Source organism: Hyperoodon ampullatus, assembly GCF_949752795.1.
Source record: "Hyperoodon ampullatus genome assembly, chromosome: 19".
In the NCBI taxonomy this organism is placed as follows: domain Eukaryota; kingdom Metazoa; phylum Chordata; class Mammalia; order Artiodactyla; family Ziphiidae; genus Hyperoodon; species Hyperoodon ampullatus.
Genome location: NC_136932.1, coordinates 26357955 through 26385454, shown reverse-complemented (window position 1 = coordinate 26385454; position 27500 = coordinate 26357955). Strand labels below are relative to the sequence as shown.

The 27500-nt window shown below is 53.9% G+C and overlaps 1 protein-coding gene across 1 annotated transcript; it reads right to left on the bottom strand.

The window, feature by feature from the left end:
* Positions 1-7626: 7626 nt before the first annotated feature.
* Positions 7627-10583, bottom strand: LOC307067256 (forkhead box protein J1-like; the record flags this gene model as incomplete). Its single annotated transcript, XM_079724659.1, has 2 exons — positions 7627-8394; positions 10086-10583. 2 exons carry the CDS (start codon positions 10581-10583, stop codon positions 7627-7629), a joined length of 1266 nt encoding a protein of 421 aa, XP_079580785.1.
* Positions 10584-27500: the final 16917 nt, after the last annotated feature.

The following is a 27500-nucleotide window of genomic DNA, read 5'->3' as shown; positions in this document are numbered from 1 at the left end:
AGGGCTCCAGGGAGAAGAGTCACCCTCGACCCCTGACCGTTCCTTTGGGATCCAAATCTAGGGAGCACAAGGCAACTGGTGGTAGCCCAGGGCTCACTGGGTCACAGAGCTAGTCTATAAAATGCTGGCTTTGAAATTCCTCTCTGATCCTAACTAGACACTCTCCTCTGAGGGGCTACAGGTTCCCTTTTCAAGGGCTCAGGCTCTCTTTCCAAGGCCTTATCACAGAGGCCGTGTCTGCCTTCAACTGCCTGTTGATGGAAACAAGACCAGGCCCCCTGCCATGGGATCTGCAAGATCATGATGGAGGGGACACGGTCAGGTCAAATCGGAAGGCCTTCGAGGTATTTTTGCGCCTTTCTCCATGCCCAAATCATTTGGCTTACAGCAGAGTCGCTCTTTGCCCAAGGACTCTCCCGAGGCCGCCTCACTTCCTTTCAGCAACTGGCTCCCAGCACCTTAGCAAAGCCCATGCCTTCTTGCAGGAACTGCAGGGCAGGAGATGGGTGTCCCAGGGTGAGAGCAGGGGTGCGAGCAGGGGAGCGTCTCCCACCAAGTTCATGTTCAGCAGACTGCCACTCACCGGGTAAGCAGGCCGCAGAGCACAGCTTATTGTCCAGTGCTTTCATGCTGGCGATGTCAAAGTCATTGTTATTGTCACACTCCATACCTAGAAATGCGAATGTCCTCTGGCCTGTAACGGAGCTAAGGCAGTTAGAGAGGACCTGGCTGTGTTTTTGTCTGCTTTGCTGTCCTTAAAATAAAAATCTTAAGGATGGAGACAAAAAAACATCAAATCATATGTTAAAAAAAAGACAATAATTAAGTGGGTAGAGTGGACAATAAAGGAAAGTGTGTGGGTACGTTTGTGTTCTCGCTCTGTTCTGCTCCGTTTCCTTAACTGGCCCCTTTCCAGCCTTCATTCCTGGGAAATCAGACCCTGGGGAGGTCTGTGGGATTCGGACACGCGGACCCGGGCCCAGAGCAGAGCTAAGCCAGGCTGGAAGAGCTAGGAGAGCCACGGGGGAAGTGACCCCGGGCTCCGGCCTGTGTCTGTCGGTGCACGTGGGGTGTGTTTATGACCACAAGGCTCTGCGAAATGACTAATACATAAAATGGCAATTAAAGCTCTTTGGTCCCGTAATTTTGCACCTCAAATCAAAGAATCGCATTGTTCGCAAAATTATGATTTATTTTCTTTGAGACTTAATTTGCTATTCTGAGGATGTTTTAAGGGGCTGACCAGAAACCTACAGTCGTGTAAGATGGGAAGGGGACAGTTTTAGATGTTATTTTTTCAAGCTCCCCACCCGGTTTTTTTTCCTTGGTGAAAGGGAGAGGAAGAAACATACATCTACTGCGTACGGCATGTCAGGTGGAAACCACGTATGGAATGTCAGGCGGAAACCACGTACTGCCCTGTGCCTTTTAGAAGCAAATATTCTACTGGGGACGACAATCACAATGGAGAACTCGGAGCCTTGTGCCCTGAAGACATCAACCGAGGGGAGGTAGTGCCCAACCCCGGCTTAGTTGGCGTGCGCGTGTGGCAGAGGCACAGCCTGGGCGACCACCCCTCCTCTGGCACTACTTGGCCAGGAGAGAGTGGTCATGTGCACATGCGCACCCCCTGCACACCACAACGCCCCCCAAGCAACTGCCATGGCCAAAGCAGAGGTGACTAGTGTGACATCTGCATCCAGGCTGGGATCCAGGTTTGCTCTGGAGGTTGCCCTTCTGTGGAGGCACCTCAGAGGAACAGAGGGAAGAGACACCGGTTCCTGGGACGCCTGGTCCTACACTCCCAGGTGGGATTCCCAGGTCACCTCCCCCGCCCCCACTTCCTTGCTCTATATGTAGGTCGTTCCTGTGCTTCTCGGCTTACTAGAAACAAAATTCTTCCGACTGAAGATATGATTGACCTTATTTACAAAACAGAAATAGAGTCACAGATGTAGAAAACAAACTTATGGTTATGGCGGGGGGCAAGGGAGGGGAGGGATAAATTGGGGATTGGGATTGACATATACACACTACTATATATAAAACAGATAACTAATAAGGACCTGCTGTAGAGCACAGGGGACTCTACTCAGTTCCCTGTAATGGCCTATATGGGAAAAGTATCTAAAAAAAAGAGTGGATATATGTATATGTAGAATTGATTCACGTTGCTCTAGAGCAGAAACTAACACAACATTGTAAACCAACTCTTCCAATTTAAAAAAACTATCTACTTGAGGCCTGAATGATGGTAAAGAGAATCGTTCCAATAGCCTACAAACACTAGTGTACGCTGAGCTGCTAACGTCTCTTCACCTCACCTTTGCTGTGCCGCCAGGGCTGTGATCCTTCTGCTACTGTAATATCAGCCATTTTCTTCACTAAAGCAGGAAAAACCTACTGCCTAACAGTCGGTTCCCCCAAGGGGAGGAAGCTGTTCTCCTGCTGCAGATGAACTTTGGGGCTGCTAGAGCAGTTCTGTGAGACTCAGCTGAGAAGCTGAAGCAGGAAGGAAGGTGAGGGCAGTTGCCCAAGAAGCTTCAGGATCTACTCAACGTAGATGGAGAACTACATGTATCTACTGCAGCCTTGGCTCAGAGGCCCAGAAAGAGCCAGGAAGGCTGCTGAGGTCCTCAGATACCCTGCTTGCTTTGATATTCCATCAAGAAGACAACCTTTCCCCAAAGCCACACCCTTGAGCAGTGCCACCAAGTCACACCAGTGCCCCTTTCTCTACCCTTTAGAGAATACCCGGGAAAGAAATATAATAAAAGGGAGCAAAAGACCAGGTCTTTTACCATCTTCTTGTGTGGGTGATCCGTCCTCTTCTTCTAGAACATCATTTCCCTAGGACAGAAGGAAGGCACTGTGAGTCCATAAAGCAGTGAAATGAGTCTACTGATTGTCAGAAGACAGAACTGATCACCCTCATGGTATGCATACATTTCCTGTCCGTGTGAGATGGCTGGGAGGCCCAGCAGAGGCAGATTTTGCTTGGCGAGGCAGGATCGGCCCATAGGGACCAGGTGTGAGGCACGTTACAGAGGGACCAGGTCTGAGGCACCTTACAGAGGGACCGTGGGACTGTCAGGAATAGCCTTGGTAATAGTTTAGCTCACACTGTTTCTCTCAGGTGGAAATAAAAGTTGTCAAATGAAAAAGCAAACCGTGAGATCATAAAACTTTCAGAAACCCTTTAGGATCCCCAATCCCATCCAGATACTCCTTTGAGAACATCTGGCTCAAGAGAAAGTTGTAGAGTCCCCACTGGGAGCTGGGCATTCCATATACTTGGGCCACACCTCCATCAGAGCACTTCTCACGCTGAGTTATAACTCTGATTCCTCCATCAGACGGAGCTCCGGGATGGGTGGGATGGGTGGATTGGGGGCGTGGGCAGGCAAAAGCCATGTCACTCGGTCTTTGTGTCCCCCAGTGCCAGGAAGATGTGAGATGGCTGTGCCAGGTAAATACTAAGTGAATTGGAGGACAGACACCCTCTCAAGGGTCTGCCCTGGAAGACTTCCCTCTGGAACTCACCCCACGCCTATTACGCTGAGACCAGCGCCCTCTGCTAATCGGACAGTCCCTCTGCCTGCACCCTGCCTCTAACAGATCCAAGTGCAGCAGCTTGGAAGGCTTCTTCCAGAACAGCCCCCATCCTATTTGCATCCTCTGCCAGCGCCGGCAGTCCCTCTGACCGGGGAGGGGCACCAGCGTCCACCTTGCTCTTACCTCTGCATCCTGCTCTTCGGCGGTGGTGGCGAGGCCCGCAAAGTTGCAGTCTGGAGACGCCGCTGGCGTCACCTGCAAAGGAGCAACAAAAGTCAAGGTGCAGATGTCACCGGCTCTCCTACCCAGCTCGCCTGGCAGCAAACGCAAACCAAGTCCTCAGGACAGAAGTGGTGCCACATGGAAGATCACATCTGAGGGAGTCTTTGATTCAACGACACGGTACCCTGTTTTCCAGGGCTCCCCTCCTGAGCACTGGGGGGCTTTGCTGATCTCCCTGGCAGGCCCTGGACTGAGCTCCTTGGGACTCGAATACAGAGCAGAGCAGAGCGGCGAGGGCGATCCCATGCTCCTCTCTTACCTCTGCTTCTTCTGAGGTGGTCCTGCTGGCGGGCCGGGGGCAGGGGAGAGCCTCCCCGTCCTCTTCCGTGCCAGGGGCGATGTAGGAGCCGGACATGGAGGAGACGCTGTCGGTGCTGATCTGGGAGGACACCATGGACATGACCTTCCTTCTTCAAGTCTGGGTCCCCAGTATGTTGAGGGGGGCAGAGGCGGGGAGAAGAGTGTTTCCTGCCCTCAGCTCAGCTCTTCAGGAGGCCTGGCGCATTTGCTTCAGGCCAGCATGGAATCCCATCCCGGGGGCCTTCCCGTCACTGGAGCTGGGGGTGGCCTGTCCCGTGGGCAGACGGGGAGGGTCCCCAAAGACTGAGTTCTTGAACATTGCCCCTCATCCCTTTCCTGGCTGGCGATACATGGGGGAGGGAGGATAGGGAAGAGGTGGAAAGTGAGGAGACAGAAAGCTGGCTTCTTGCTTTGGGAAGGGACTGTACCACACCTGAGGGTGAAGTGGCTGAAGGGCTTCTCACCTCAAAAGTGGAGATCAAAGGAAATGCGAAACGTGCCCAGAGAGCTTGAGTCATGGGCTCAAAGCCACACAGGGCAAAAGAGAAAGGACAACTCAGTGCAACATGGGGTCCTGGATTGGGATGCTGGACTGGAGAGGAGCATTACTGGGGTGATCTGCAAGACGTGAAGGGGGTCTGCGGTTACATGGGATTACCAGGTCAGTGTTCATTTCCTGATTGTGATGGTGGTACTGGGATTATGGAGGCGTGTCCTTGTTCTAAGGAAACACACACTAAAGTATCTAGTGCTAATGGGGCAGCCTGTCTGCAACTTACTGTTAAGGGCGCAAAATATATATTGACTGGGATTACATTGAATCTCTAAAGAAATACGGAGTCACTGAACGTTTTTTGAAAAAGCCACCCAGCCAAGGGCCGGGGCAGGGATGAATAGGAGGGACAGGATGCACTGACGCTTCCCGCCCCCTCCACCGCCAACCCCCAAACGCTGCCTGCTGAAAGGGTGTGTGAAGCCCTGTGTTCTGGCCGCTTCGGAGCCCCCTCTTAGCTTTGGCTGCTCGTTGGCAGCATCCATGGACCCTTAAAAGTGCCAGTGTTTGGGTCCCAGCCCCAGAGACGCTAGTCCCAAGCATAGGGATTTTCAGGAGCTCCTGGTGATTCTTCCTGGCAGCCAGAAGCTTCTTCAGCCTTTCCTTACCTGGCAGGCAGTTCTGCCAACCCCTGACCTTGCCCCTCTTCCCCCAGCATGGGCCCAGGCAGAGGGTGAGGAGGTGGGACAGTGACCGGCCCCACCTGTCAATCCAGGGTGTACCCCTTTTGGCGGGGGCTGGAGGCTGAGCCTGGGGACCAGTGGAGAGGCTGGAGCCCCCATGTTCCCCCAGTGCTGGGGAGCGTGGGGAGGAAGGCCGGAGGGTGGTGGGGAGAGGGAGGGAGTCGTTGCTTAGGGGGTGAAGGGAGTCTCAGAGGGAGGCTGGGGCAGCCTCCTCAGCAAGCGGTGGGAAGGGGATGGGCTGCCTCCTGAGCTCTGTAAGGCCCCAACCCGGCTGGCCCTGCAGTGTGCGCACCTTTCTGAAATATTTGGAATAATTAGCAAGGGAAAGCAGCAAGTTGGCGGGGGAATGCCAGGTTGTCCTGGAGCCAGCCTCGAGTGCAAGGAAAGAAAGGGGCTTCAGGAGAAAGGGGCTCGTGGAGGCTGGGCAGGATTGTGTAGGACAGTGCCCATTTGTGTGTGTGTGTGTGTGTCTGTGCGCACGTGCATGTGAGTGCTGGGGGAAGGGGCTGTGCACCACAAGGGCGTGCTGGCGGGGCCAGGTGCGGGCTCAGGGGAGAGACGGGTTCCAGGCAAAGCTGGGGTGAGGGGGTTGAAAGGTGCCTGCCGAGTGTCACATATTTGTTGTGCCTCAGTTTCCCCATCAGAACTCTGCTACGTTGATTCCTCACAGGCTGGAGCTGTAGGGTCTAGGCACCCCGTCTTCCGTCTGCCCTGATGGCCTCCCTCAGCCCCAACCTGCATTGGAGGGAAGGCCCTGGGCGGGGTGAATGAACCCCAGGGTGGCAAGTGGGGCCCCAGGGGCTGGGGCCCTCTGACCTCACACCCTGTCCCTTCAGGAAGGGACCAAGGGAGGGAGGAGCTGGAGACAGGCCCAGGCGAGGACCGCAGGTGAGTCTGGGCAGGCCCTCAACTTGGGCGAGGTGGGGAACGTGAGCCGAGCCCTGGGCAAGAACGGCCTTTGTGAGTGAGTCTCCAGGGCCAGGGAGGGGGCTGTGCCTCCTTTGCCGCCTGCTCCTCGGGCCTGTGGGTACAGTCTCCCCATTGCACATCTAGAGGTGCCGAGGCCCTGGCTGCAGGGGAGCCCCGAGGGCCGCCTCTCAGCCCCTTTCTCTCTGGGGACCCAGAGATCATGAGGAGTGCATCAGGGGACACTCTGCAGGCCTTTGGTGCCCCCCATCTTCCTCCCAGCCATTCCCCCTTGGGCCGTGGCCTCCCCAAAACTGGCCCATGCTTTTCCCCAGAGAAAGTTGCAAGCAGGTCCAGTTTGAGATTTTTTTTAAACTTTATTTTTAAAAATGTTTTTATTGTAAATAACTTTCTATGAAAAAGGTTAAATTGCCCGATGGGTTAGGAGAGTGGATGTGGGATGCAGCCCAGGGGGTTTATGGTGGAGCAAGACACTCCCCCGCAGGAGTGCAAGCAAGGGCACGGGGCCATCCCCCCTTCCTGGTCCCAGTGGTTCTAGCAAGCACTGCGTCCCTCCCAGTTAAGCCTCCGCTATAGCTACACTCACTACATCAGTCTGTCTGTCCCCTTTCCCCCTGCAGCTTGGCTGCCCCAGCCCCTAACCCCCAGATCCCCAACTCCCCGCTGCTCTCAGCCTCAAGTTGGGCTCAAAGATTAGGGACACATACCCTGTGCTCCATCTCTAGGGATGAAGCCAGAAGATCCCAGAGGCCTTAGAAAATCTCCTGGCTCCACCCAGCACCCCGGCCTCATTTCTGTCTCCTCTCTCTTCCCCCCTCCGCCTAGCTCCTCCTCACAGACTGCCGGGAGAGGCCTCTTGGGTATTAATTTGCAGTCACCTAATCAGTATTTTCTTGTACCTGGGAACTTTCTCTGGATAGAGACCTGGGGAGGAGAGCAGGAGAGAGAGAAGCTTCGAAGCTAAGGTGTTCTGGGGCGGGCCCTGTACTGATGTTTCCAGCTTGGCCAGGGCCCCTCCAAGCCGCAGCTCTCATAGTGCAGGGCCCTTAGCGTGTCTCTGGGGCAGGGAAGAAGTGGATCAACGAAACACTGTGTGTATGGGGGGCTGGGGAGCGGAGGCAGCAGTTTTGGTCCTGGGCCCCAATTCTCAGCCTGCTGGACTAGGATCTGAGGATGGCCTGGGCTGGGGGCCGTGTGGCCTGGCGGGGTGACCTGGCCCAGCCCCTGCCTGGGCGGTAGGGTGTCCATGGGCCTGCACTGGCGGGGAGGGGGGCAGTCTGGGTCCAGACTTCGGTGCTGTCTGGAGGTGGGGCAGGGCCTGGCTTCTTACAAGAAGGCGCCCAGGCTGGCCCAGTCATGCAGGTCAGAGGCCAGTGTGGCATCCCCGGCCTCAAAGAGGGGCTCGGGGGGCAGGGAGCTACGGGTGCTCTCGTCCCAGGGGTGCTGCAGGAAGGATGTGGCCAGGAAGGTCTCATCAAAGTCCAGGCTGTCGGTAGCCTGCTCCACTGGAGGCCCCCAGGTAACAGGGCACTCAATCTGGTGGCCGTGGATGGTGAGGTCCACGTCCCCGTGTGAGGCGGGGCTCAGCGGCGGGATCAGCTCCGAGGTCTCCAGCGTGCCCAGCTCCCCGTCCAGCGTGCCAGCGTCCAAGATGGCCTCCCAGTCAAAGTTGCCCTTGAGGGGTTCCAGCTCACCCTGCTCCTCCTGGGTCAGCAGCAGGGGGCTGGAGGGCCGCGGGACCTTGGCCTCCTGCTTGGGCAGCGGCTGTTGACGCTTACGCCCCAGCCTGCCCTCGCCTGCACCCCAGCCCGCCTCCCCAGTGGCCTCCTCGAACTCCCGCAGCAGCTGCTGGGCCTCGGTGCTCACGGTCAGTGGCCCAGCCCATGGGGCGGCGCTGGGCTCCGGCGCGGCCTGGCGGGCAAAGGCCGGGTGGATGTGGACTGGGGGCAGCCGCCGCTTCTTCAAGGCCCCACTCAGCAGCCGCTCGGCGTACTGGGGGTCGATGCGCCAGAAGCCCCCCTTGCCTGGCTCGTCCTTCTCCCGAGGCACCTTGATGAAGCCCTTGTTCAGGGACAGGTTGTGGCGGATGGAGTTCTGGACACAGGGAGATAGGAGAGAAGGAAGACAGCTGGGTGAGTGGGTGGGCTCAGTGATGGGGGGCTCCTAGCGCCACTGCCAGTCCCACCACCACCTTCTCTCTGATGGGGGCAGGGGAGACAGAGGCGCTGCTCCGACCAGGAGGCTCTGGGACACCAGCCACGGGGCACCAGGCGCTGGGAGTGCTGTCGGGGGTTTTTGTTCCCTTTTGCCAGGATATCTGCCTGCTCAGTCATCCGAGCCCTGAGCCGCAGGGTGGCTCTCAGTGCCACCCTGTCCTGCCCTCCCTCCCTTACCCCGCCGCTTGCGGCCTCTGGTCAAAGGCCTTGGCTCCCCCAGGGCCTGGACGGCCATCTCCCTCTGCCTGGGCCTGGCTGGCCTTCTCTGTTTGTGAAATGAGTGAGTGGGTGTGAGGGTGTGTGTGGGGGGGTGGGGGGATGAAGTGTGGGAGGATCTGATGACTTTCCTTGTTTCTAGAGCCGGCTGCTGGCCTGGACCCTCACCCACCATGTACCCCTCCTCCCACCCCAGGCTCTGAGGCCTCAGTTGATTATTACCCAGCCAAGAGCATAGCGCTCATTCCTGGGGCCTCTCAGGCTTGGAGTAGGGTGGGGGGTGGTGGAGGGTCTCTGCTTTCTCACCAAGGTTACAAATGGTACCTGCCCCAGGGTCAGGGCCCAAGCAAACGTGGAATAGCTGGGATCACAGGAACTGTGATCCTGTGACCTGTGCCACAGGGAAAGGATCTGTGCATCCTCAGGGTCTCTGTCCCCAAGTAGCCCCTGATCCTGATGGTCGAAGATGCTCAGGGCAGTGTGTGCCCAGCCTGAATCACCATCCTGCCTTGTTCACGCCTGGGTGCACAGTCCAAACCACGCTGGGGCACAGGGTTCTGGGGCCTGGTGCGTGGGGCCGGCAGGTGAGTAGTACCCCCTGGCAAGACTGGGATGTTTACATGGTGGCCTGGGCCCCTTGGCTGCTCTGTGCCAGGTTCCGGAGACTTGGAACATGAAGCCAGTGTGGGAGGAAAGAGCCCCTGTGGAAAGCACGTGGCTGAGGTAATTGTCCCCCCAGGGAGGTTGATGAGAAGAGGGGGAGGAGTGAAGGCAGGAAACTAGGGAGGGCTTGGGGTGGGGGCTGGCACAGCAGCTTTCAGAAGGCCCCGTAGCCCTTCCACTGGGACACAGATGGCCTTCACACCCCGCAGCACGCCCCTCTCCCCTCCCAGACCCCCTCCAGCCAACTGAAAGCAGGCAGGATGCAGAGCCTGGCAGGAACGACGCTCTGCCTCCAGTCAGGCCCTGACAAACTGACCTCGAGGAGGGTAGTGTCTAGGAATTCCAGGACTTGGGACAAAAATGTGTCCCTCAGTCCATCAACCTACCCTGGGGAGCTGTGTCCACGCATAGTTCAGCCCTGGTCTTTGGGCTGAGCCTGCCGGATGAGTGACAAGTTCTTTCCACTTGAACCTCTATGTCGGCACCCCTACAGCCCTCTGAACATCCTCCCTCCTCCGTCTCTGAAGTCAAAGGGGCAGCAGTCCAAGCACTGGGCTCCCTTGAGGTCCTTCCTCGACGGCCTTCCTCTCTCGGGGCCCTGGCCGTACCGCGCCTACTTGGCCTGCGGATCTGGGATGTGAGTCCAGTCCGTGCGGGCATGGGGAGGGAGGGAGGGAGTGCCTCCCCTACCTGCCAGGTGGGATCAGCGTGACGGAAGTAGCAGAAGTTGTCCGTGATCCACTTGTAGATGGCCGACAGGGTGATCTTGGTGGCCTTGCTGGCCTGCATGGCCATGCAGATGAGCGTGGCATACGAGTAGGGCGGCTTCACGTGCGGGTTGGTGGCGTGGTCCACGTCGTCGGAAGGCGAGGCCTGCAGCCCCGAGGGGGCGCTCCGCGGCGTGCAGGAGTACGTGGGCTTGCCAGGCGTGTGCGGCTGCCCCAGGCAGGCGGGGTCCGCCGCCAGGGGAGACCCCGGCTCGGCCGAGCCTGACAGCTCGTGGTAGCCGTGGGGGTCGGTGTCCCCCGAAGGCAGGGCGGGGACCTTGGCGTTGAGAAGGGAGAATTCCTGCAGCCACTGCAGGCTGGTCAGGCTGTCATTCAGGGCGTTGGACTCCTCCAGGCCGCCTTCCGGTCCGGCCTCCTCCGCTGCCCCTGCTCCCGAGACGCGTAGCCAGCTCTCCGCCATATCTGCGGGGACTCTCCGAGGGGGCTGTCAACATCCACGAGCCGAGCCGAGGGTGGCCGCCGAGCTCTCCGGCCCGCTGACTCCCGCGGCTTCAGTTACGCAGCCTCCCGGAAGCGGGCTTCCATCCCGCGATCCGGGGGTAGCCTCCTCCAATCTGAATGTGGTGCCTGCGGGGACCAGAGCGGGAACTGAGCCCTCTTTCCCCACCCACGAGGGGCGAGTGTGTGCGAGGGGGGAGGCTCTTACTAAAATCCTTCCTGCAGCTGGGGAGGATCTTTTACTGCCGAGGTCTGGGAAACAGAAGGTGTGCCCGGGGGTCCGACCCACACGGGGTTCGCCTCGTTCTTTTCCTCTTTGATCTTTTAGGGGAGACTTAATTAGCCAAACGAGGGAATAGTGTAGGGGCATGCGAGGCCACCCCTTTCTCCCTCAAAGCGGGGAATTAACCCCCCTCTCTCCGTCCACAACCAATGGAAATGGGGCGAGAGAGTCCAGGAGGGCAGCACGACGGGTCGGGGGGCGGGGGAGTACGTCTGATCTTTGAAAAGGGATATTAGGATGGGGATCAAGGGGAAGGAAGGAAACAATACAGAGAGTTATAAGGGGGCGGGAAGTGAGTGTCCCCCAAACGCCTCTGATGTCAGTCCCCGGGCCCACCACTTCCGTCGGGGACGGATGGGAGAGCGGGCTGCTACTGACGCCCTCCCTTCCCACGGCCTGCAGCCCTCCCCGTCCCTTACCTGGCTCAGAGCGCAGCCCGGGCCAAAGGAAGGTTCTCAAAGAAATTCCTCCCACCGCCCACCCTCACCGCGGCTCTCTGCTCCCAGCTCGAGGGCCCAGCCAGCAATCCTGGTCGCCACTCACGCCCGACAGCGCCTCTCTGAAAGCCAGCGGCCGTGGACCGGCACTCAGTAGCCGCTCGCAAGGCGTCTCCTGCTGCCGTGGCGACGCCCCGCCCATATAAACAGCTTCCGCTTCTGCCATTGGCCAGGGCGTCTCCAACGAGACCGCGGGCTCTTAACCGCTCTCTCACGCGGTAACTCTCTTCCAACTCCCTCCTGCCGCCCTCTCCCGCGCGCGACCCAGCCCCGTACCCGCCACCGCGTCCCGGCTCCGCGCATTCCCGCCCGAGGGCCCCGCGCAGGGCTCGGAGAGGCGCGCGGCTCGGCGCTCCCGCAGAGGCCCCGGGGCCCTCGGCGAGCAGTTCGCCGCGGGAACCGTACTCCGCCCCACCCCCTTCCCATCTGGGCTGCTCAGAGGTGGCGACGGCTCCTGGGACGCAGCCCGTGGCGCGGGGGCCAGGGCTGGGTGCATGCTTGGGGCTTTCCTTTCCTCTCCTCTGGGCTGCGAGTGGCACTTGCTCACGTTTCTGCGGCCTGTCCCTGTCTCCCGACCGAGTGTCGTCTTGGTGCCCGCAAGCAGGTCTGACTCTCCGATGCCACCTGCCGCTCAGGTCCGCAGAAACCGCAGCCCCGGTCGCAGACACCCCAAGGCGGCTAGGGTAATCCAGTGTTTCCCGGTAAGCGCTGCCTCCCCGCCCCGTCCTCAGCAAGATTCCCAGAAGCTGACATTCCAGAGGCTTCTTCGGAAGTGCTCTCCCTTCTTTCCAGATAGCCGAGGAAACAGAGCCGGTGGGTGAAACCCAGGAAAGCCGTGGACTTGCCAAATTCTTTTACTGGGGTCATTGGCCCCATTAATTTCACCAGCCTTTAAGTGACGGACTAACGGTGGACTGTGGTCCTTCCTCCTCCCGTCCCCCAGCCTCCCTCCAGTCACCAGCTTTCCTGCTCTTCAGGTACTGAGGAGCTGCAGTTGGAAGTTCTCTGGTTGAAGGGGGTGGGTGCAGGTGAGGGCTCCTTATCAGGCCTCTGCGCAGGAGCTGTGCCCGGGGGATGGTACACCAGCTCCCACCCAGAAACATGTCTTTCCCTCTACCCCTTGCCCTCTCTCACTCCTCCATGTCCAGCTTGTCTTGAGTCAAAGTTTTTTTTTTCTTCCCAAGTATTTATTGTTTTTATTTTTATTTTTGTTTTATTTTTATTTTTTATTAGTTTCTGCTTTATAACAAAGTGAATCAGTCATACATATACATCTGTTCCCACATCCCTTCCCTCATGCATCTCCCTCCCTCCCACCCTCCCCATCCCACCCCTCCAGGCGGTCACAAAGCACCGAGCTGATCTCCCTGTGCTCTGCGGCTGCTTCCCACTATCTATCTACCTTACGTTTGGTAGTGTATATATGTCCATGCCTCTCTTTCGCTTTGTCACAGCTTACCCTTCCCCCTCCCCATATCCTCAAGTCCATTCTCAAGTAGGTCTGTGTCTTTATTCCTGTTTTACCCCTAGGTAAACATGACATGACATTTTTTTAAATTCCATATATATGTGTTAGCATACGGTATTTGTCTTTCCCTTTCTGACTTACTTCACTCTGTATGACAGACTCTAGGTCTATCCACCTCATTACAAATAGCTCAGTTTCGTTTCTTTTTATGGCTGAGTAATATTCCATTGTATATATGTGCCACATCTTCTTTATCCATTCATCCGATGATGGACACTTTGGTTGCTTCCATCTCCGGGCTATTGTGAATAGAGCTGCAATGAACATTTTGGTACATGTCTCTTTCTGAATTATGGTTTTCTCAGGGTATATGCCTAGTAGAGGGATTGCTGGGTCATCTGGTAGTTCTATTTTTAGTCTTTTAAAGAACCTCCATACTGTCCTCCATAGTGGCTGTACCAATTCACATTCCCACCAGCAGTGCAAGAGTGTTCCCTTTTCTCCACACCCTCTCCAGCATTTATTGTTTCTAGATTTCTTGATGATGGCCATTCTGAGTGGTGTGAGATGATATCTCATTGTAGTTTTGATTTGCATTTCTCTAATGATTAATGATGTTGAGCATTCTTTCATGTGTTTGTTGGCAGTCTGTATATCTTCTTTGGAGAAATGCCTATTTAAGTCTTCTGCCCATTTTTGGATTGGGTTGTTTGTTTTTCTGCTATTGAGCTGCATGAGCTGTTTTTAAATTTTGGAGATTAATCCTTTGTCAGTTGCTTCATTTGCAAATATTTTCTCCCATTCTGAGCGTTGTCTTTTGGTCTTGTTTATGGTTTCCTTTGCTGTGCAAAAGCTTTGAAGTTTCATTAGGTCCCATTTGTTTATCTTTGTTTTTATTTCCATTTCTCTAGGAGGTGGGTCCAAAAGGATCTTGCTGTGATTTATGTCATAGAGTGTTCTGCCTATGTTTTCCTCTAAGAGTTTGATAGTTTCTGGCCTTACATTTAGGTCTTTAATCCATTTTGAGCTTATTTTTGTGTATGGTGTTAGGGAATGATCTAATCTCATACTTTTACATGTCCCTGTCCAGTTTTCCCAGCACCACTTATTGAAGAGGCTGTCCTTTCTCCACTGTACATTCCTGCCTCCTTTATCAAAGGTAAGTTGACCATCTATGTGTGGGTTTATCTCTGGGCTTTCTATCCTGTTCCATTGATCTATCTTTCTGTTTTTGTGGCAGTAAAACACTGTCTTGATTACTGTAGCTTTGTAGTGTAGTGTGAAGTCAGGGAGCCTGATTCCTCCAGCTCCGTTTTTCGTTCTCAAGATTGCTTTGGCTATTCGGGGTCTTTTGTTTTTCCAAACAAAGTTTGAAATTTTTTGTTCTAGTTCTGTGAAAAATGCCAGTGGTAGTTTGATAGGGATTGCATTGAACCTGTAGATTCCTTTGGGTGGTAGAGTCATTTTCACAATATCGGTTCTTCCAATCCAGGAGCATGGTATATCTCTCCATCTATTTGTATCATCTTTAATTTCTTTCATCAGTGTCTTATAATTTTCTGCATACAGGTCTTTTGTCTCCTTAGGTAGGTTTATTCCTAGGTATTTTACTCTTTTTGTTGCAATGGTAAATGGGAGTGTTTTCTTGATTTCACTTTCAGATTCTTCATCATTAGTGTACAGGAATGCCAGAGATTTCTGTGCATTAATTTTGTATCCTGCTACTTTACCAAATTCATTGATTAGCTCTAGTAGTTTTCTGGTAGCATCTTTAGGATTCTCTATGTATAGTATCATGTCATCTGCAAACAGTGACAGCTTTACTTCTTCTTTTCCAATTTGGATTCCTTTTATTTCCTTTTCTTCTCTGATTGCTGTGGGTGGGTGGAGGTGAGGGCTCCTTATCAGGCCTCTGCGCAGGAGCTGTGCCCGGGGGATGGTACACCAGCTCCCACCCAGAAACATGTCTTTCCCTCTACCCCTTGCCCTCTCTCACTCCTCCATGTCCAGCTTGTCTTGAGTCAAAGTTTTTTTTTTTCTTCCCAAGTATTTATTTTTTTCTTTGTCTTTTATTTTTATTTTTTTATTAGTTTCTGCTTTATAACAAAGTGAATCAGTCATACATATACATCTGTTCCCACATCCCTTCCCTCATGCATCTCCCTCCCTCCCACCCTCCCCATCCCACCCCTCCAGGCGGTCACAAAGCACCGAGCTGATCTCCCTGTGCTCTGCGGCTGCTTCCCACTATCTATCTACCTTACGTTTGGTAGTGTATATATGTCCATGCCTCTCTTTCGCTTTGTCACAGCTTACCCTTCCCCCTCCCCATATCCTCAAGTCCATTCTCAAGTAGGTCTGTGTCTCTATTCCTGTTTTACCCCTAGGTTCTTCATGACATTTTTTGTAAATTCCATATATATGTGTTAGCATATGGTATTTGTCTTTCTCTTTCTGACTTACTTCACTCTGTATGACAGACTCTAGGTCTATCCACCTCATTACAAATAGCTCAGTTTCGTTTCTTTTTATGGCTGAGTAATATTCCATTGTATATATGTGCCACATCTTCTTTATCCATTCATCCGTTGATGGACACTTAGGTTGCTTCCATCTCCGGGCTATTGTGAATAGAGCTGCAATGAACATTTTGGTACATGTCTCTTTCTGAATTATGGTTTTCTCAGGGTATATGCCTAGTAGTGGGATTGCTGGGTCATATGGTAGTTCTATTTTTAGTCTTTTAAGGAACCTCCATACTGTTCTCCATAGTGGCTGTACCAATTCACATTCCCACCAGCAGTGCAAGAGTGTTCCCTTTTCTCCACACCCTCTCCAGCATTTATTGTTTCTAGATTTCTTGATGATGGCCATTCTGAGTGGTGTGAGATGATATCTCATTGTAGTTTTGATTTGCATTTCTCTAATGATTAATGATGTTGAGCATTCTTTCATGTGTTTGTTGGCAGTCTGTATATCTTCTTTGGAGAAATGCCTATTCAAGTCTTCTGCCCATTTTTGGATTGGGTTGTTTGTTTTTCTGCTATTGAGCTGCATGAGCTGTTTTTAAATTTTGGAGATTAATCCTTTGTCAGTTGCTTCATTTGCAAATATTTTCTCCCATTCTGAGGGTTGTCTTTTGGTCTTGTTTGTGGTTTCCTTTGCTGTGCAAAAGCTTTGAAGTTTCATTAGGTCCCATTTGTTTATCTTTGTTTTTATTTCCATTTCTCTAGGAGGTGGGTCCAAAAGGATCTTGCTGTGATTTATGTCATAGAGTGTTCTGCCTATGTTTTCCTCTAAGAGTTTGATAGTTTCTGGCCTTACATTTAGGTCTTTAATCCATTTTGAGCTTATTTTTGTGTATGGTGTTAGGGAATGATCTAATCTCATACTTTTACATGTCCCTGTCCAGTTTTCCCAGCACCACTTATTGAAGAGGCTGTCCTTTCTCCACTGTACATTCCTGCCTCCTTTATCAAAGGTAAGTTGACTGTCTATGTGTGGGTTTATCTCTGGGCTTTCTATCCTGTTCCATTGATCTATCTTTCTGTTTTTGTGGCAGTAAAACACTGTCTTGATTACTGTAGCTTTGTAGTGTAGTGTGAAGTCAGGGAGCCTGATTCCTCCAGCTCCGTTTTTCGTTCTCAAGATTGCTTTGGCTATTCGGGGTCTTTTGTTTTTCCAAACAAAGTTTGAAATTTTTTGTTCTAGTTCTGTGAAAAATGCCAGTGGTAGTTTGATAGGGATTGCATTGAACCTGTAGATTCCTTTGGGTGGTAGAGTCACTTTCACAATATCGGTTCTTCCAATCCAGAAGCATGGTATATCTCTCCATCTATTTGTATCATCTTTAAATTCTTTCATCAGTGTCTTATAATTTTCTGCATACAGGTCTTTTGTCTCCTTAGGTAGGTTTATTCCTAGGTATTTTATTCTTTTTGTTGCAATGGTAAATGGGAGTGTTTTCTTGATATCACTTTCAGATTCTTCATCATTAGTGTACAGGAATGCCAGAGATTTCTGTGCATTAATTTTGTATCCTGCTACTTTACCAAATTCATTGATTAGCTCTAGTAGTTTTCTGGTAGCATCTTTAGGATTCTCTATGTATAGTATCATGTCATCTGCAAACAGTGACAGCTTTACTTCTTCTTTTCCAATTTGGATTCCTTTTATTTCCTTTTCTTCTCTGATTGCTGTGGGTGGGTGGAGGTGAGGACTCCTTATCAGGCCTCTGTGCAGGAGCTGTGCCCGGGGGATGGTACACCAGCTCCCACCCAGAAACATGTCTTTCCCTCTACCCCTTGCCCTCTCTCACTCCTCCATGTCCAGCTTGTCTTGAGTCAAAGTATTTTTTTTCTTCCCAAGTATTTATTTTTTTCTTTGTCTTTTATTTTTATTTTTTATTCGTTTCTGCTTTATAACAAAGTGAATCAGTGATACATATACATCTGTTCCAACATCCCTTCCCTCATGCATCTCCCTCCCTCCCACCCTCCCCATCCCACCCCTCCAGGCGGTCACAAAGCACCGAGCTGATCTCCCTGTGCTCTGCGGCTGCTTCCCACTATCTATCTACCTTACGTTTGGTAGTTTATATATGTCCATGCCTCTCTTTCGCTTTGTCACAGCTTACCCTTGGTTGAGAGTCCGCCTGCCGATGCAGGGGACATGGGTTCGTGCCCCGGTCCGGGAAGATCCCACATGCCGTGGAGCGGCTTGGCCCATGAGCCATGGCCGCTGAGCCGGCGCCTCTGGAGCCTGTGCTCTGCAACGGGAGAGGCCACAACAGTGAGAGGCCCACGTACCACAAAAAACAAAACAAAACAAAACAAAAACATTTGTATTTCCACTAATAAACTCAAATTATCTTTGCTTTTTCCCATCACACTCCCCAGAGCCTTTTCACAGAATTGTCACTGGTCCCCTGGCCACTATCCTGCCGCCTGTGTGATACTCCATCAGATTCCTTGGAGGCCCGTCTACCTAACACGGCCTCGCGATTCTAATCGGCTCACCACCTACAATGGTCAACTCAGATTTCCTCCCTTTGAGAACCTTGCAGAACAATCTCAGAACATACCATCGCCCTCCCCCACCGCATTGGTCTTGGGGCCAAAGAAGACCCAGAGGCTTCTTAGGGGAAGAGGTGCTGGAATGACACAGGTGCTTTCTCAGCATCACTCCCACAAGGGTGATGAGAGCAGCAAGGATGGGAATCTGAGCCATCCTTGCCGCCAGCTGGGGCTCCTGGCAGAGCACCTGTGGGCCTGGGGAGGGTGGACCATGGGATGCTCCCCGGGCTCCCTCCTTGTGGGCGCTCCGTGAGGGGGGTGGCATCCATGTGGGGAAGGAAACAGCGTGCAGAGGGGGACCAAGTGCCTGAGAAGCTGTCCTGACGGCCAAGCCAGCCTGAGGCACCTCAGTCATAGGATGGAACTTTGAACTTACAGCTGAGCGTGGTGAAGTCTGTTGATTCCACGGGACCTACCACAGTGGATGCTCCTGTCATTAACCCGACATTAACCCGACAGATGCTTCCAGAGAGTTCCCCAGCTCTTTACTACCAGTGTGACGCTAACAGCAGAACCCGAGAAGCATTTTACCAAGAGAGCAGATGCACTTTCCTTCTCCCGTAAGAGCCCTTGAGACCTCGGGGTGAGGCTACGATGCGACCCTCAACTCCCTCTCCGGGCAGCCACCACTGTCATTCGGTTTCATGTCTGGCCTGAACGGTGAAGCCACTTTAATCTGAGAATGGCTGGCTCCCGAGATCACCGTAAAGAAGCCCAGGCAGTGTTTTCCTTCCAGGTCTCGCTCCCCTGCCGCAATCCCAGAGTGGAATAAACATCCACCGGCAGGTTGGCCGGAAGGAGTTAGGGAGAGGAGGAAGCACAAGGCCTGGGGTCAGTTTCCACCAGCATGGGTGGCTGAAACAATTCCCAGGAGCTCTCACTGCCAAACACGGGGTTTGGTGGGGAGCCACTGTGGGGAGGCAGGAGCCAAGATTCCTCTCTTGAAGCCCAGTGAGCGGCTGGCCGGCACAGCTGCCACAGACTCAGGGCGGAAGAGGGCAGAGATGGCATCTTCCCCAACTAGTGACCAAAACAAATCCTGCCCGTAACCTTTGCCACAGAAGCATCCCCGCTTTTGTGGAACAGGGATTAATCTAGTCTCACAAATATTTTTTTTCCTGGAAAATTTCAGCATATTAAATACAGGCTCTTGCCAGTTAGGAATGGAAGCCTCAGCGAGGGCCCCTCGGATGTGCGCGCGCCCAGCAAGCTTGGGGTTGGGAGTGGGTGAACATGAACTTTCACATGAAGTCTGGATAACCTAAATGAGTTTCAAAATAAACAAACTGGACAGACAGACGTACATTTGGCAAAAAGACATGAGAAACAAATGGACAGACAGAAGCCAGGTAAAGAGTGGGAAGGCAGGAAGTGAAGTGTACCCTGGAGCTCAGCCGCTCTGGCCCAGGCCTGGCTGGGTCAACGCTAAGTGGGAAGGCTGGCGAGCCCCTGGGAAGGCCGTGGGAGGTGTCTCTGGGGATTACGGCTTCCTCCACCACAAGCCTGCATGGGGCCAGAGGGCTGAGGACCTGGGTCTTTTGCAAGCTGATGGAGAGTGGCAACCACAGGAGTTTGTGTCCCTCCAGCACCTGTAGCCACGTTGCCAAGGGAGTAAAGCACTGGACCCACGATGGGACGTGGCTGTCCTGAAGCTTAAGCATGTCCAGGGCATGTTTAAGAGGTTACAAACCACGCAACATGAAGGCAGTCTCTGCCGTGAACCCAGGAGGGGCAATTTCGACCTAGTCCACCGGGCAAGACGTGGCTTTAGAGCCATGGTTGGTGAAGCCCTTGGTGAGCACAGAGCAGAGGGACATCAGTGCCCAGAGTGTGACTGACAGGTGGGCTCCTCCTGAGAACTCATCCCGGATTCAGTTTAGTGTCATGAGAAGGAATAAGGGGCACGTTGATGGCCCTGATTGAATTTATAGAGTTAGGGCTCCAGGGAGAAGAGTCACCCTCGACCCCTGACCGTTCCTTTGGGATCCAAATCTAGGGAGCACAAGGCAACTGGTGGTAGCCCAGGGCTCACTGGGTCACAGAGCTAGTCTATAAAATGCTGGCTTTGAAATTCCTCTCTGATCCTAACTAGACACTCTCCTCTGAGGGGCTACAGGTTCCCTTTTCAAGGGCTCAGGCTCTCTTTCCAAGGCCTTATCACAGAGGCCGTGTCTGCCTTCAACTGCCTGTTGATGGAAACAAGACCAGGCCCCCTGCCATGGGATCTGCAAGATCATGATGGAGGGGACACGGTCAGGTCAAATCGGAAGGCCTTCGAGGTATTTTTGCGCCTTTCTCCATGCCCAAATCATTTGGCTTACAGCAGAGTCGCTCTTTGCCCAAGGACTCTCCCGAGGCCGCCTCACTTCCTTTCAGCAACTGGCTCCCAGCCCCTTAGCAAAGCCCATGCCTTCTTGCAGGAACTGCAGGGCAGGAGATGGGTGTCCCAGGGTGAGAGCAGGGGTGCGAGCAGGGGAGCGTCTCCCACCAAGTTCATGTTCAGCAGACTGCCACTTACCGGGTAAGCAGGCCGCAGAGCACAGCTTATTGTCCAGTGCTTTCATGCTGGCGATGTCAAAGTCATTGTTACTGTCACACTCCATACCTAGAAATGCGAATGTCCTCTGGCCTGTAACGGAGCTAAGGCAGTTAGAGAGGACCTGGCTGTGTTTTTGTCTGCTTTGCTGTCCTTAAAATAAAAATCTTAAGGATGGAGACAAAAAAACATCAAATCATATGTTAAAAAAAAGACAATAATTAAGTGGGTAGAGTGGACAATAAAGGAAAGTGTGTGGGTACGTTTGTGTTCTCGCTCTGTTCTGCTCCGTTTCCTTAACTGGCCCCTTTCCAGCCTTCATTCCTGGGAAATCAGACCCTGGGGAGGTCTGTGGGATTCGGACACGTGGACCCGGGCCCAGAGCAGAGCTAAGCCAGGCTGGAAGAGCTAGGAGAGCCACGGGGGAAGTGACCCCGGGCTCCGGCCTGTGTCTGTCGGTGCACGTGGGGTGTGTTTATGACCACAAGGCTCTGCGAAATGACTAATACATAAAATGGCAATTAAAGCTCTTTGGTCCCGTAATTTTGCACCTCAAATCAAAGAATCGCATTGTTCGCAAAATTATGATTTATTTTCTTTGAGACTTAATTTGCTATCCTGAGGATGTTTTAAGGGGCTGACCAGAAACCTACAGTCGTGTAAGATGGGAAGGGGACAGTTTTAGATGTTATTTTTTCAAGCTCCCCACCCGGTTTTTTTTCCTTGGTGAAAGGGAGAGGAAGAAACATACATCTACTGCGTACGGCATGTCAGGTGGAAACCACGTATGGAATGTCAGGCGGAAACCACGTACTGCCCTGTGCCTTTTAGAAGCAAATATTCTACTGGGGACGACAATCACAATGGAGAACTCGGAGCCTTGTGCCCTGAAGACATCAACCGAGGGGAGGTAGTGCCCAACCCCGGCTTAGTTGGCGTGCGCGTGTGGCAGAGGCACAGCCTGGGCGACCACCCCTCCTCTGGCACTACTTGGCCAGGAGAGAGTGGTCATGTGCACATGCGCACCCCCTGCACACCACACCGCCCCACAAGCAACTGCCATGGCCAAAGCAGAGGTGACTAGTGTGACATCTGCATCCAGGCTGGGATCCAGGTTTGCTCTGGAGGTTGCCCTTCTGTGGAGGCACCTCAGAGGAGCAGAGGGAAGAGACACCGGTTCCTGGGACGCCTGGTCCTACACTCCCAGGTGGGATTCCCAGGTCACCTCCCCCCCCACTTCCTTGCTCTATATGTAGGTCGTTCCTTCGCTTCTCGGCTTACTAGAAACAAAATTCTTCCGACTGAAGATATGATTGACCTTATTTACAAAACAGAAATAGAGTCACAGATGTAGAAAACAAACTTATGGTTATGGCGGGGGGCAAGGGAGGGGAGGGATAAATTGGGGATTGGGATTGACATATACACACTACTATATATAAAATAGATAACTAATAAGGACCTGCTGTAGAGCACAGGGGACTCTACTCAGTTCCCTGTAATGGCCTATATGGGAAAAGTATCTAAAAAAAAGAGTGGATATATGTATATGTATAATTGATTCACGTTGCTCTAGAGCAGAAACTAACACAACATTGTAAACCAACACTTCCAATTTAAAAAAACTATCTACTTGAGGCCTGAATGATGGTAAAGAGAATCGTTCCAATAGCCTACAATCACTAGTGTACGCTGAGCTGCTAACGTCTCTTCACCTCACCTTTGCTGTGCCGCCAGGGCTGTGATCCTTCTGCTACTGTAATATCAGCCATTTTCTTCACTAAAGCAGGAAAAACCTACTGCCTAACAGTCGGTTCCCCCAAGGGGAGGAAGCTGTTCTCCTGCTGCAGATGAACTTTGGGGCTGCTAGAGCAGTTCTGTGAGACTCAGCTGAGAAGCTGAAGCAGGAAGGAAGGTGATGGCAGTTGCCCAAGAAGCTTCAGGATCTACTCAACGTAGATGGAGAACTACATGTATCTACTGCAGCCTTGGCTCAGAGGCCCAGAAAGAGCCAGGAAGGCTGCTGAGGTCCTCAGATACCCTGCTTGCTTTGATATTCCATCAAGAAGACAACCTTTCCCCAAAGCCACACCCTTGAGCAGTGCCACCAAGTCACACCAGTGCCCCTTTCTCTACCCTTTAGAGAATACCCGGGAAAGAAATATAATAAAAGGGAGCAAAAGACCAGGTCTTTTACCATCTTCTTGTGTGGGTGATCCGTCCTCTTCTTCTAGAACATCATTTCCCTAGGACAGAAGGAAGGCACTGTGAGTCCATAAAGCAGTGAAATGAGTCTACTGATTGTCAGAAGACAGAACTGATCACCCTCATGGTATGCATACATTTCCTGTCCGTGTGAGATGGCTGGGAGGCCCAGCAGAGGCAGATTTTGCTTGGCGAGGCAGGATCGGCCCATAGGGACCAGGTGTGAGGCACGTTACAGAGGGACCAGGTCTGAGGCACCTTACAGAGGGACCGTGGGACTGTCAGGAATAGCCTTGGTAATAGTTTAGCTCACACTGTTTCTCTCAGGTGGAAATAAAAGTTGTCAAATGAAAAAGCAAACCGTGAGATCATAAAACTTTCAGAAACCCTTTAGGATCCCCAATCCCATCCAGATACTCCTTTGAGAACATCTGGCTCAAGAGAAAGTTGTAGAGTCCCCACTGGGAGCTGGGCATTCCATATACTTGGGCCACACCTCCGTCAGAGCACTTCTCACGCTGAGTTATAACTCTGATTCCTCCATCAGACGGAGCTCCGGGATGGGTGGGATGGGTGGATTGGGGGCGTGGGCAGGCAAAAGCCATGTCACTCGGTCTTTGTGTCCCCCAGTGCCAGGAAGATGTGAGATGGCTGTGCCAGGTAAATACTAAGTGAATTGGAGGACAGACACCCTCTCAAGGGTCTGCCCTGGAAGACTTCCCTCTGGAACTCACCCCACGCCTATTACGCTGAGACCAGCGCCCTCTGCTAATCGGACAGTCCCTCTGCCTGCACCCTGCCTCTAACAGATCCAAGTGCAGCAGCTTGGAAGGCTTCTTCCAGAACAGCCCCCATCCTATTTGCATCCTCTGCCAGCGCCGGCAGTCCCTCTGACCGGGGAGGGGCACCAGCGTCCACCTTGCTCTTACCTCTGCATCCTGCTCTTCGGCGGTGGCGGCGAGGCCCGCAAAGTTGCAGTCTGGAGACGCCGCTGGCGTCACCTGCAAAGGAGCAACAAAAGTCAAGGTGCAGATGTCACCGGCTCTCCTACCCAGCTCGCCTGGCAGCAAACGCAAACCAAGTCCTCAGGACAGAAGTGGTGCCACATGGAAGATCACATCTGAGGGAGTCTTTGATTCAACGACACGGTACCCTGTTTTCCAGGGCTCCCCTCCTGAGCACTGGGGGGCTTTGCTGATCTCCCTGGCAGACCCTGGACTGAGCTCCTTGGGACTCGAATACAGAGCAGAGCAGAGCGGCGAGGGCGATCCCATGCTCCTCTCTTACCTCTGCTTCTTCTGAGGTGGTCCTGCTGGCGGGCCGGGGGCAGGGGAGAGCCTCCCCGTCCTCTTCCGTGCCAGGGGCGATGTAGGAGCCGGACATGGAGGAGACGCTGTCGGTGCTGATCTGGGAGGACACCATGGACATGACCTTCCTTCTTCAAGTCTGGGTCCCCAGTATGTTGAGGGGGGCAGAGGCGGGGAGAAGAGTGTTTCCTGCCCTCAGCTCAGCTCTTCAGGAGGCCTGGCGCATTTGCTTCAGGCCAGCATGGAATCCCATCCCGGGGGCCTTCCCGTCACTGGAGCTGGGGGTGGCCTGTCCCGTGGGCAGACGGGGAGGGTCCCCAAAGACTGAGTTCTTGAACATTGCCCCTCATCCCTTTCCTGGCTGGCGATACATGGGGGAGGGAGGATAGGGAAGAGGTGGAAAGTGAGGAGACAGAAAGCTGGCTTCTTGCTTTGGGAAGGGACTGTACCACACCTGAGGGTGAAGTGGCTGAAGGGCTTCTCACCTCAAAAGTGGAGATCAAAGGAAATGCGAAACGTGCCCAGAGAGCTTGAGTCATGGGCTCAAAGCCACACAGGGCAAAAGAGAAAGGACAACTCAGTGCAACATGGGGTCCTGGATTGGGATGCTGGACTGGAGAGGAGCATTACTGGGGTGATCTGCAAGACGTGAAGGGGGTCTGCGGTTACATGGGATTACCAGGTCAGTGTTCATTTCCTGATTGTGATGGTGGTACTGGGATTATGGAGGCGTGTCCTTGTTCTAAGGAAACACACACTAAAGTATCTAGTGCTAATGGGGCAGCCTGTCTGCAACTTACTGTTAAGGGCGCAAAATATATATTGACTGGGATTACATTGAATCTCTAAAGAAATACGGAGTCACTGAACGTTTTTTGAAAAAGCCACCCAGCCAAGGGCCGGGGCAGGGATGAATAGGAGGGACAGGATGCACTGACGCTTCCCGCCCCCTCCACCGCCAACCCCCAAACGCTGCCTGCTGAAAGGGTGTGTGAAGCCCTGTGTTCTGGCCGCTTCGGAGCCCCCTCTTAGCTTTGGCTGCTCGTTGGCAGCATCCATGGACCCTTAAAAGTGCCAGTGTTTGGGTCCCAGCCCCAGAGACGCTAGTCCCAAGCATAGGGATTTTCAGGAGCACCTGGTGATTCTTCCTGGCAGCCAGAAGCTTCTTCAGCCTTTCCTTACCTGGCAGGCAGTTCTGCCAGCCCCTGACCTTGCCCCTCTTCCCCCAGCATGGGCCCAGGCAGAGGGTGAGGAGGTGGGACAGTGACCGGCCCCACCTGTCAATCCAGGGTGTACCCCTTTTGGCGGGGGCTGGAGGCTGAGCCTGGGGACCAGTGGAGAGGCTGGAGCCCCCATGTTCCCCCAGTGCTGGGGAGCGTGGGGAGGAAGGCCGGAGGGTGGTGGGGAGAGGGAGGGAGTCGTTGCTTAGGGGGTGAAGGGAGTCTCAGAGGGAGGCTGGGGCAGCCTCCTCAGCAAGCGGTGGGAAGGGGATGGGCTGCCTCCTGAGCTCTGTAAGGCCCCAACCCGGCTGGCCCTGCAGTGTGCGCACCTTTCTGAAATATTTGGAATAATTAGCAAGGGAAAGCAGCAAGTTGGCGGGGGAATGCCAGGTTGTCCTGGAGCCAGCCTCGAGTGCAAGGAAAGAAAGGGGCTTCAGGAGAAAGGGGCTCGTGGAGGCTGGGCAGGATTGTGTAGGACAGTGCCCATTTGTGTGTGTGTGTGTGTGTCTGTGCGCACGTGCACGTGAGTGCTGGGGGAAGGGGCTGTGCACCACAAGGGCGTGCTGGCGGGGCCAGGTGCGGGCTCAGGGGAGAGACGGGTTCCAGGCAAAGCTGGGGTGAGGGGGTTGAAAGGTGCCTGCCGAGTGTCACATATTTGCTGTGCCTCAGTTTCCCCATCAGAACTCTGCTACGTTGATTCCTCACAGGCTGGAGCTGTAGGGTCTAGGCACCCCATCTTCCGTCTGCCCTGATGGCCTCCCTCAGCCCCAACCTGCATTGGAGGGAAGGCCCTGGGCGGGGTGAATGAACCCCAGGGTGGCAAGTGGGGCCCCAGGGGCTGGGGCCCTCTGACCTCACACCCTGTCCCTTCAGGAAGGGACCAAGGGAGGGAGGAGCTGGAGACAGGCCCAGGCGAGGGCCGCAGGTGAGTCTGGGCAGGCCCTCAACTTGGGCGAGGTGGGGAACGTGAGCCGAGCCCTGGGCAAGAACGGCCTTTGTGAGTGAGTCTCCAGGGCCAGGGAGGGGGCTGTGCCTCCTTTGCCACCTGCTCCTCGGGCCTGTGGGTACAGTCTCCCCATTGCACATATAGAGGTGCCGAGGCCATGGCTGCAGGGGACCCCGAGGGCCGCCTCTCAGCCCCTTTCTCTCTGGGGACCCAGAGATCATGAGGAGTGCATCAGGGGACACTCTGCAGGCCTTTGGTGCCCCCCATCTTCCTCCCAGCCATTCCCCCTTGGGCCGTGGCCTCCCCAAAACTGGCCCATGCTTTTCCCCAGAGAAAGTTGCAAGCAGGTCCAGTTTGAGATTTTTTTTAAACTTTATTTTTAAAAATGTTTTTATTGTAAATAACTTTCTATGAAAAAGGTTAAATTGCCCAATGGGTTAGGAGAGTGGATGTGGGATGCAGCCCAGGGGGTTTATGGTGGAGCAAGACACTCCCCCGCAGGAGTGCAAGCAAGGGCACGGGGCCATCCCCCCTTCCTGGTCCCAGTGGTTCTAGCAAGCACTGCGTCCCTCCCAGTTAAGCCTCCGCTATAGCTACACTCACTACATCAGTCTGTCTGTCCCCTTTCCCCCTGCAGCTTGGCTGCCCCAGCCCCTAACCCCCAGATCCCCAACTCCCCGCTGCTCTCAGCCTCAAGTTGGGCTCAAAGATTAGGGACACATACCCTGTGCTCCATCTCTAGGGATGAAGCCAGAAGATCCCAGAGGCCTTAGAAAATCTCCTGGCTCCACCCAGCACCCCGGCCTCATTTCTGTCTCCTCTCTCTTCCCCCCTCCGCCTAGCTCCTCCTCACAGACTGCCGGGAGAGGCCTCTTGGGTATTAATTTGCAGTCACCTAATCAGTATTTCTTGTACCTGGGAACTTTCTCTGGATAGAGACCTGGGGAGGAGAGCAGGAGAGAGAGAAGCTTCGAAGCTAAGGTGTTCTGGGGCGGGCCCTGTACTGATGTTTCCAGCTTGGCCAGGGCCCCTCCAAGCCGCAGCTCTCATAGTGCAGGGCCCTTAGCGTGTCTCTGGGGCAGGGAAGAAGTGGATCAACGAAACACTGTGTGTATGGGGGGCTGGGGAGCGGAGGCAGCAGTTTTGGTCCTGGGCCCCAATTCTCAGCCTGCTGGACTAGGATCTGAGGATGGCCTGGGCTGGGGGCCGTGTGGCCTGGCGGGGTGACCTGGCCCAGCCCCTGCCTGGGCGGTAGGGTGTCCATGGGCCTGCACTGGCGGGGAGGGGGGCAGTCTGGGTCCAGACTTCGGTGCTGTCTGGAGGTGGGGCAGGGCCTGGCTTC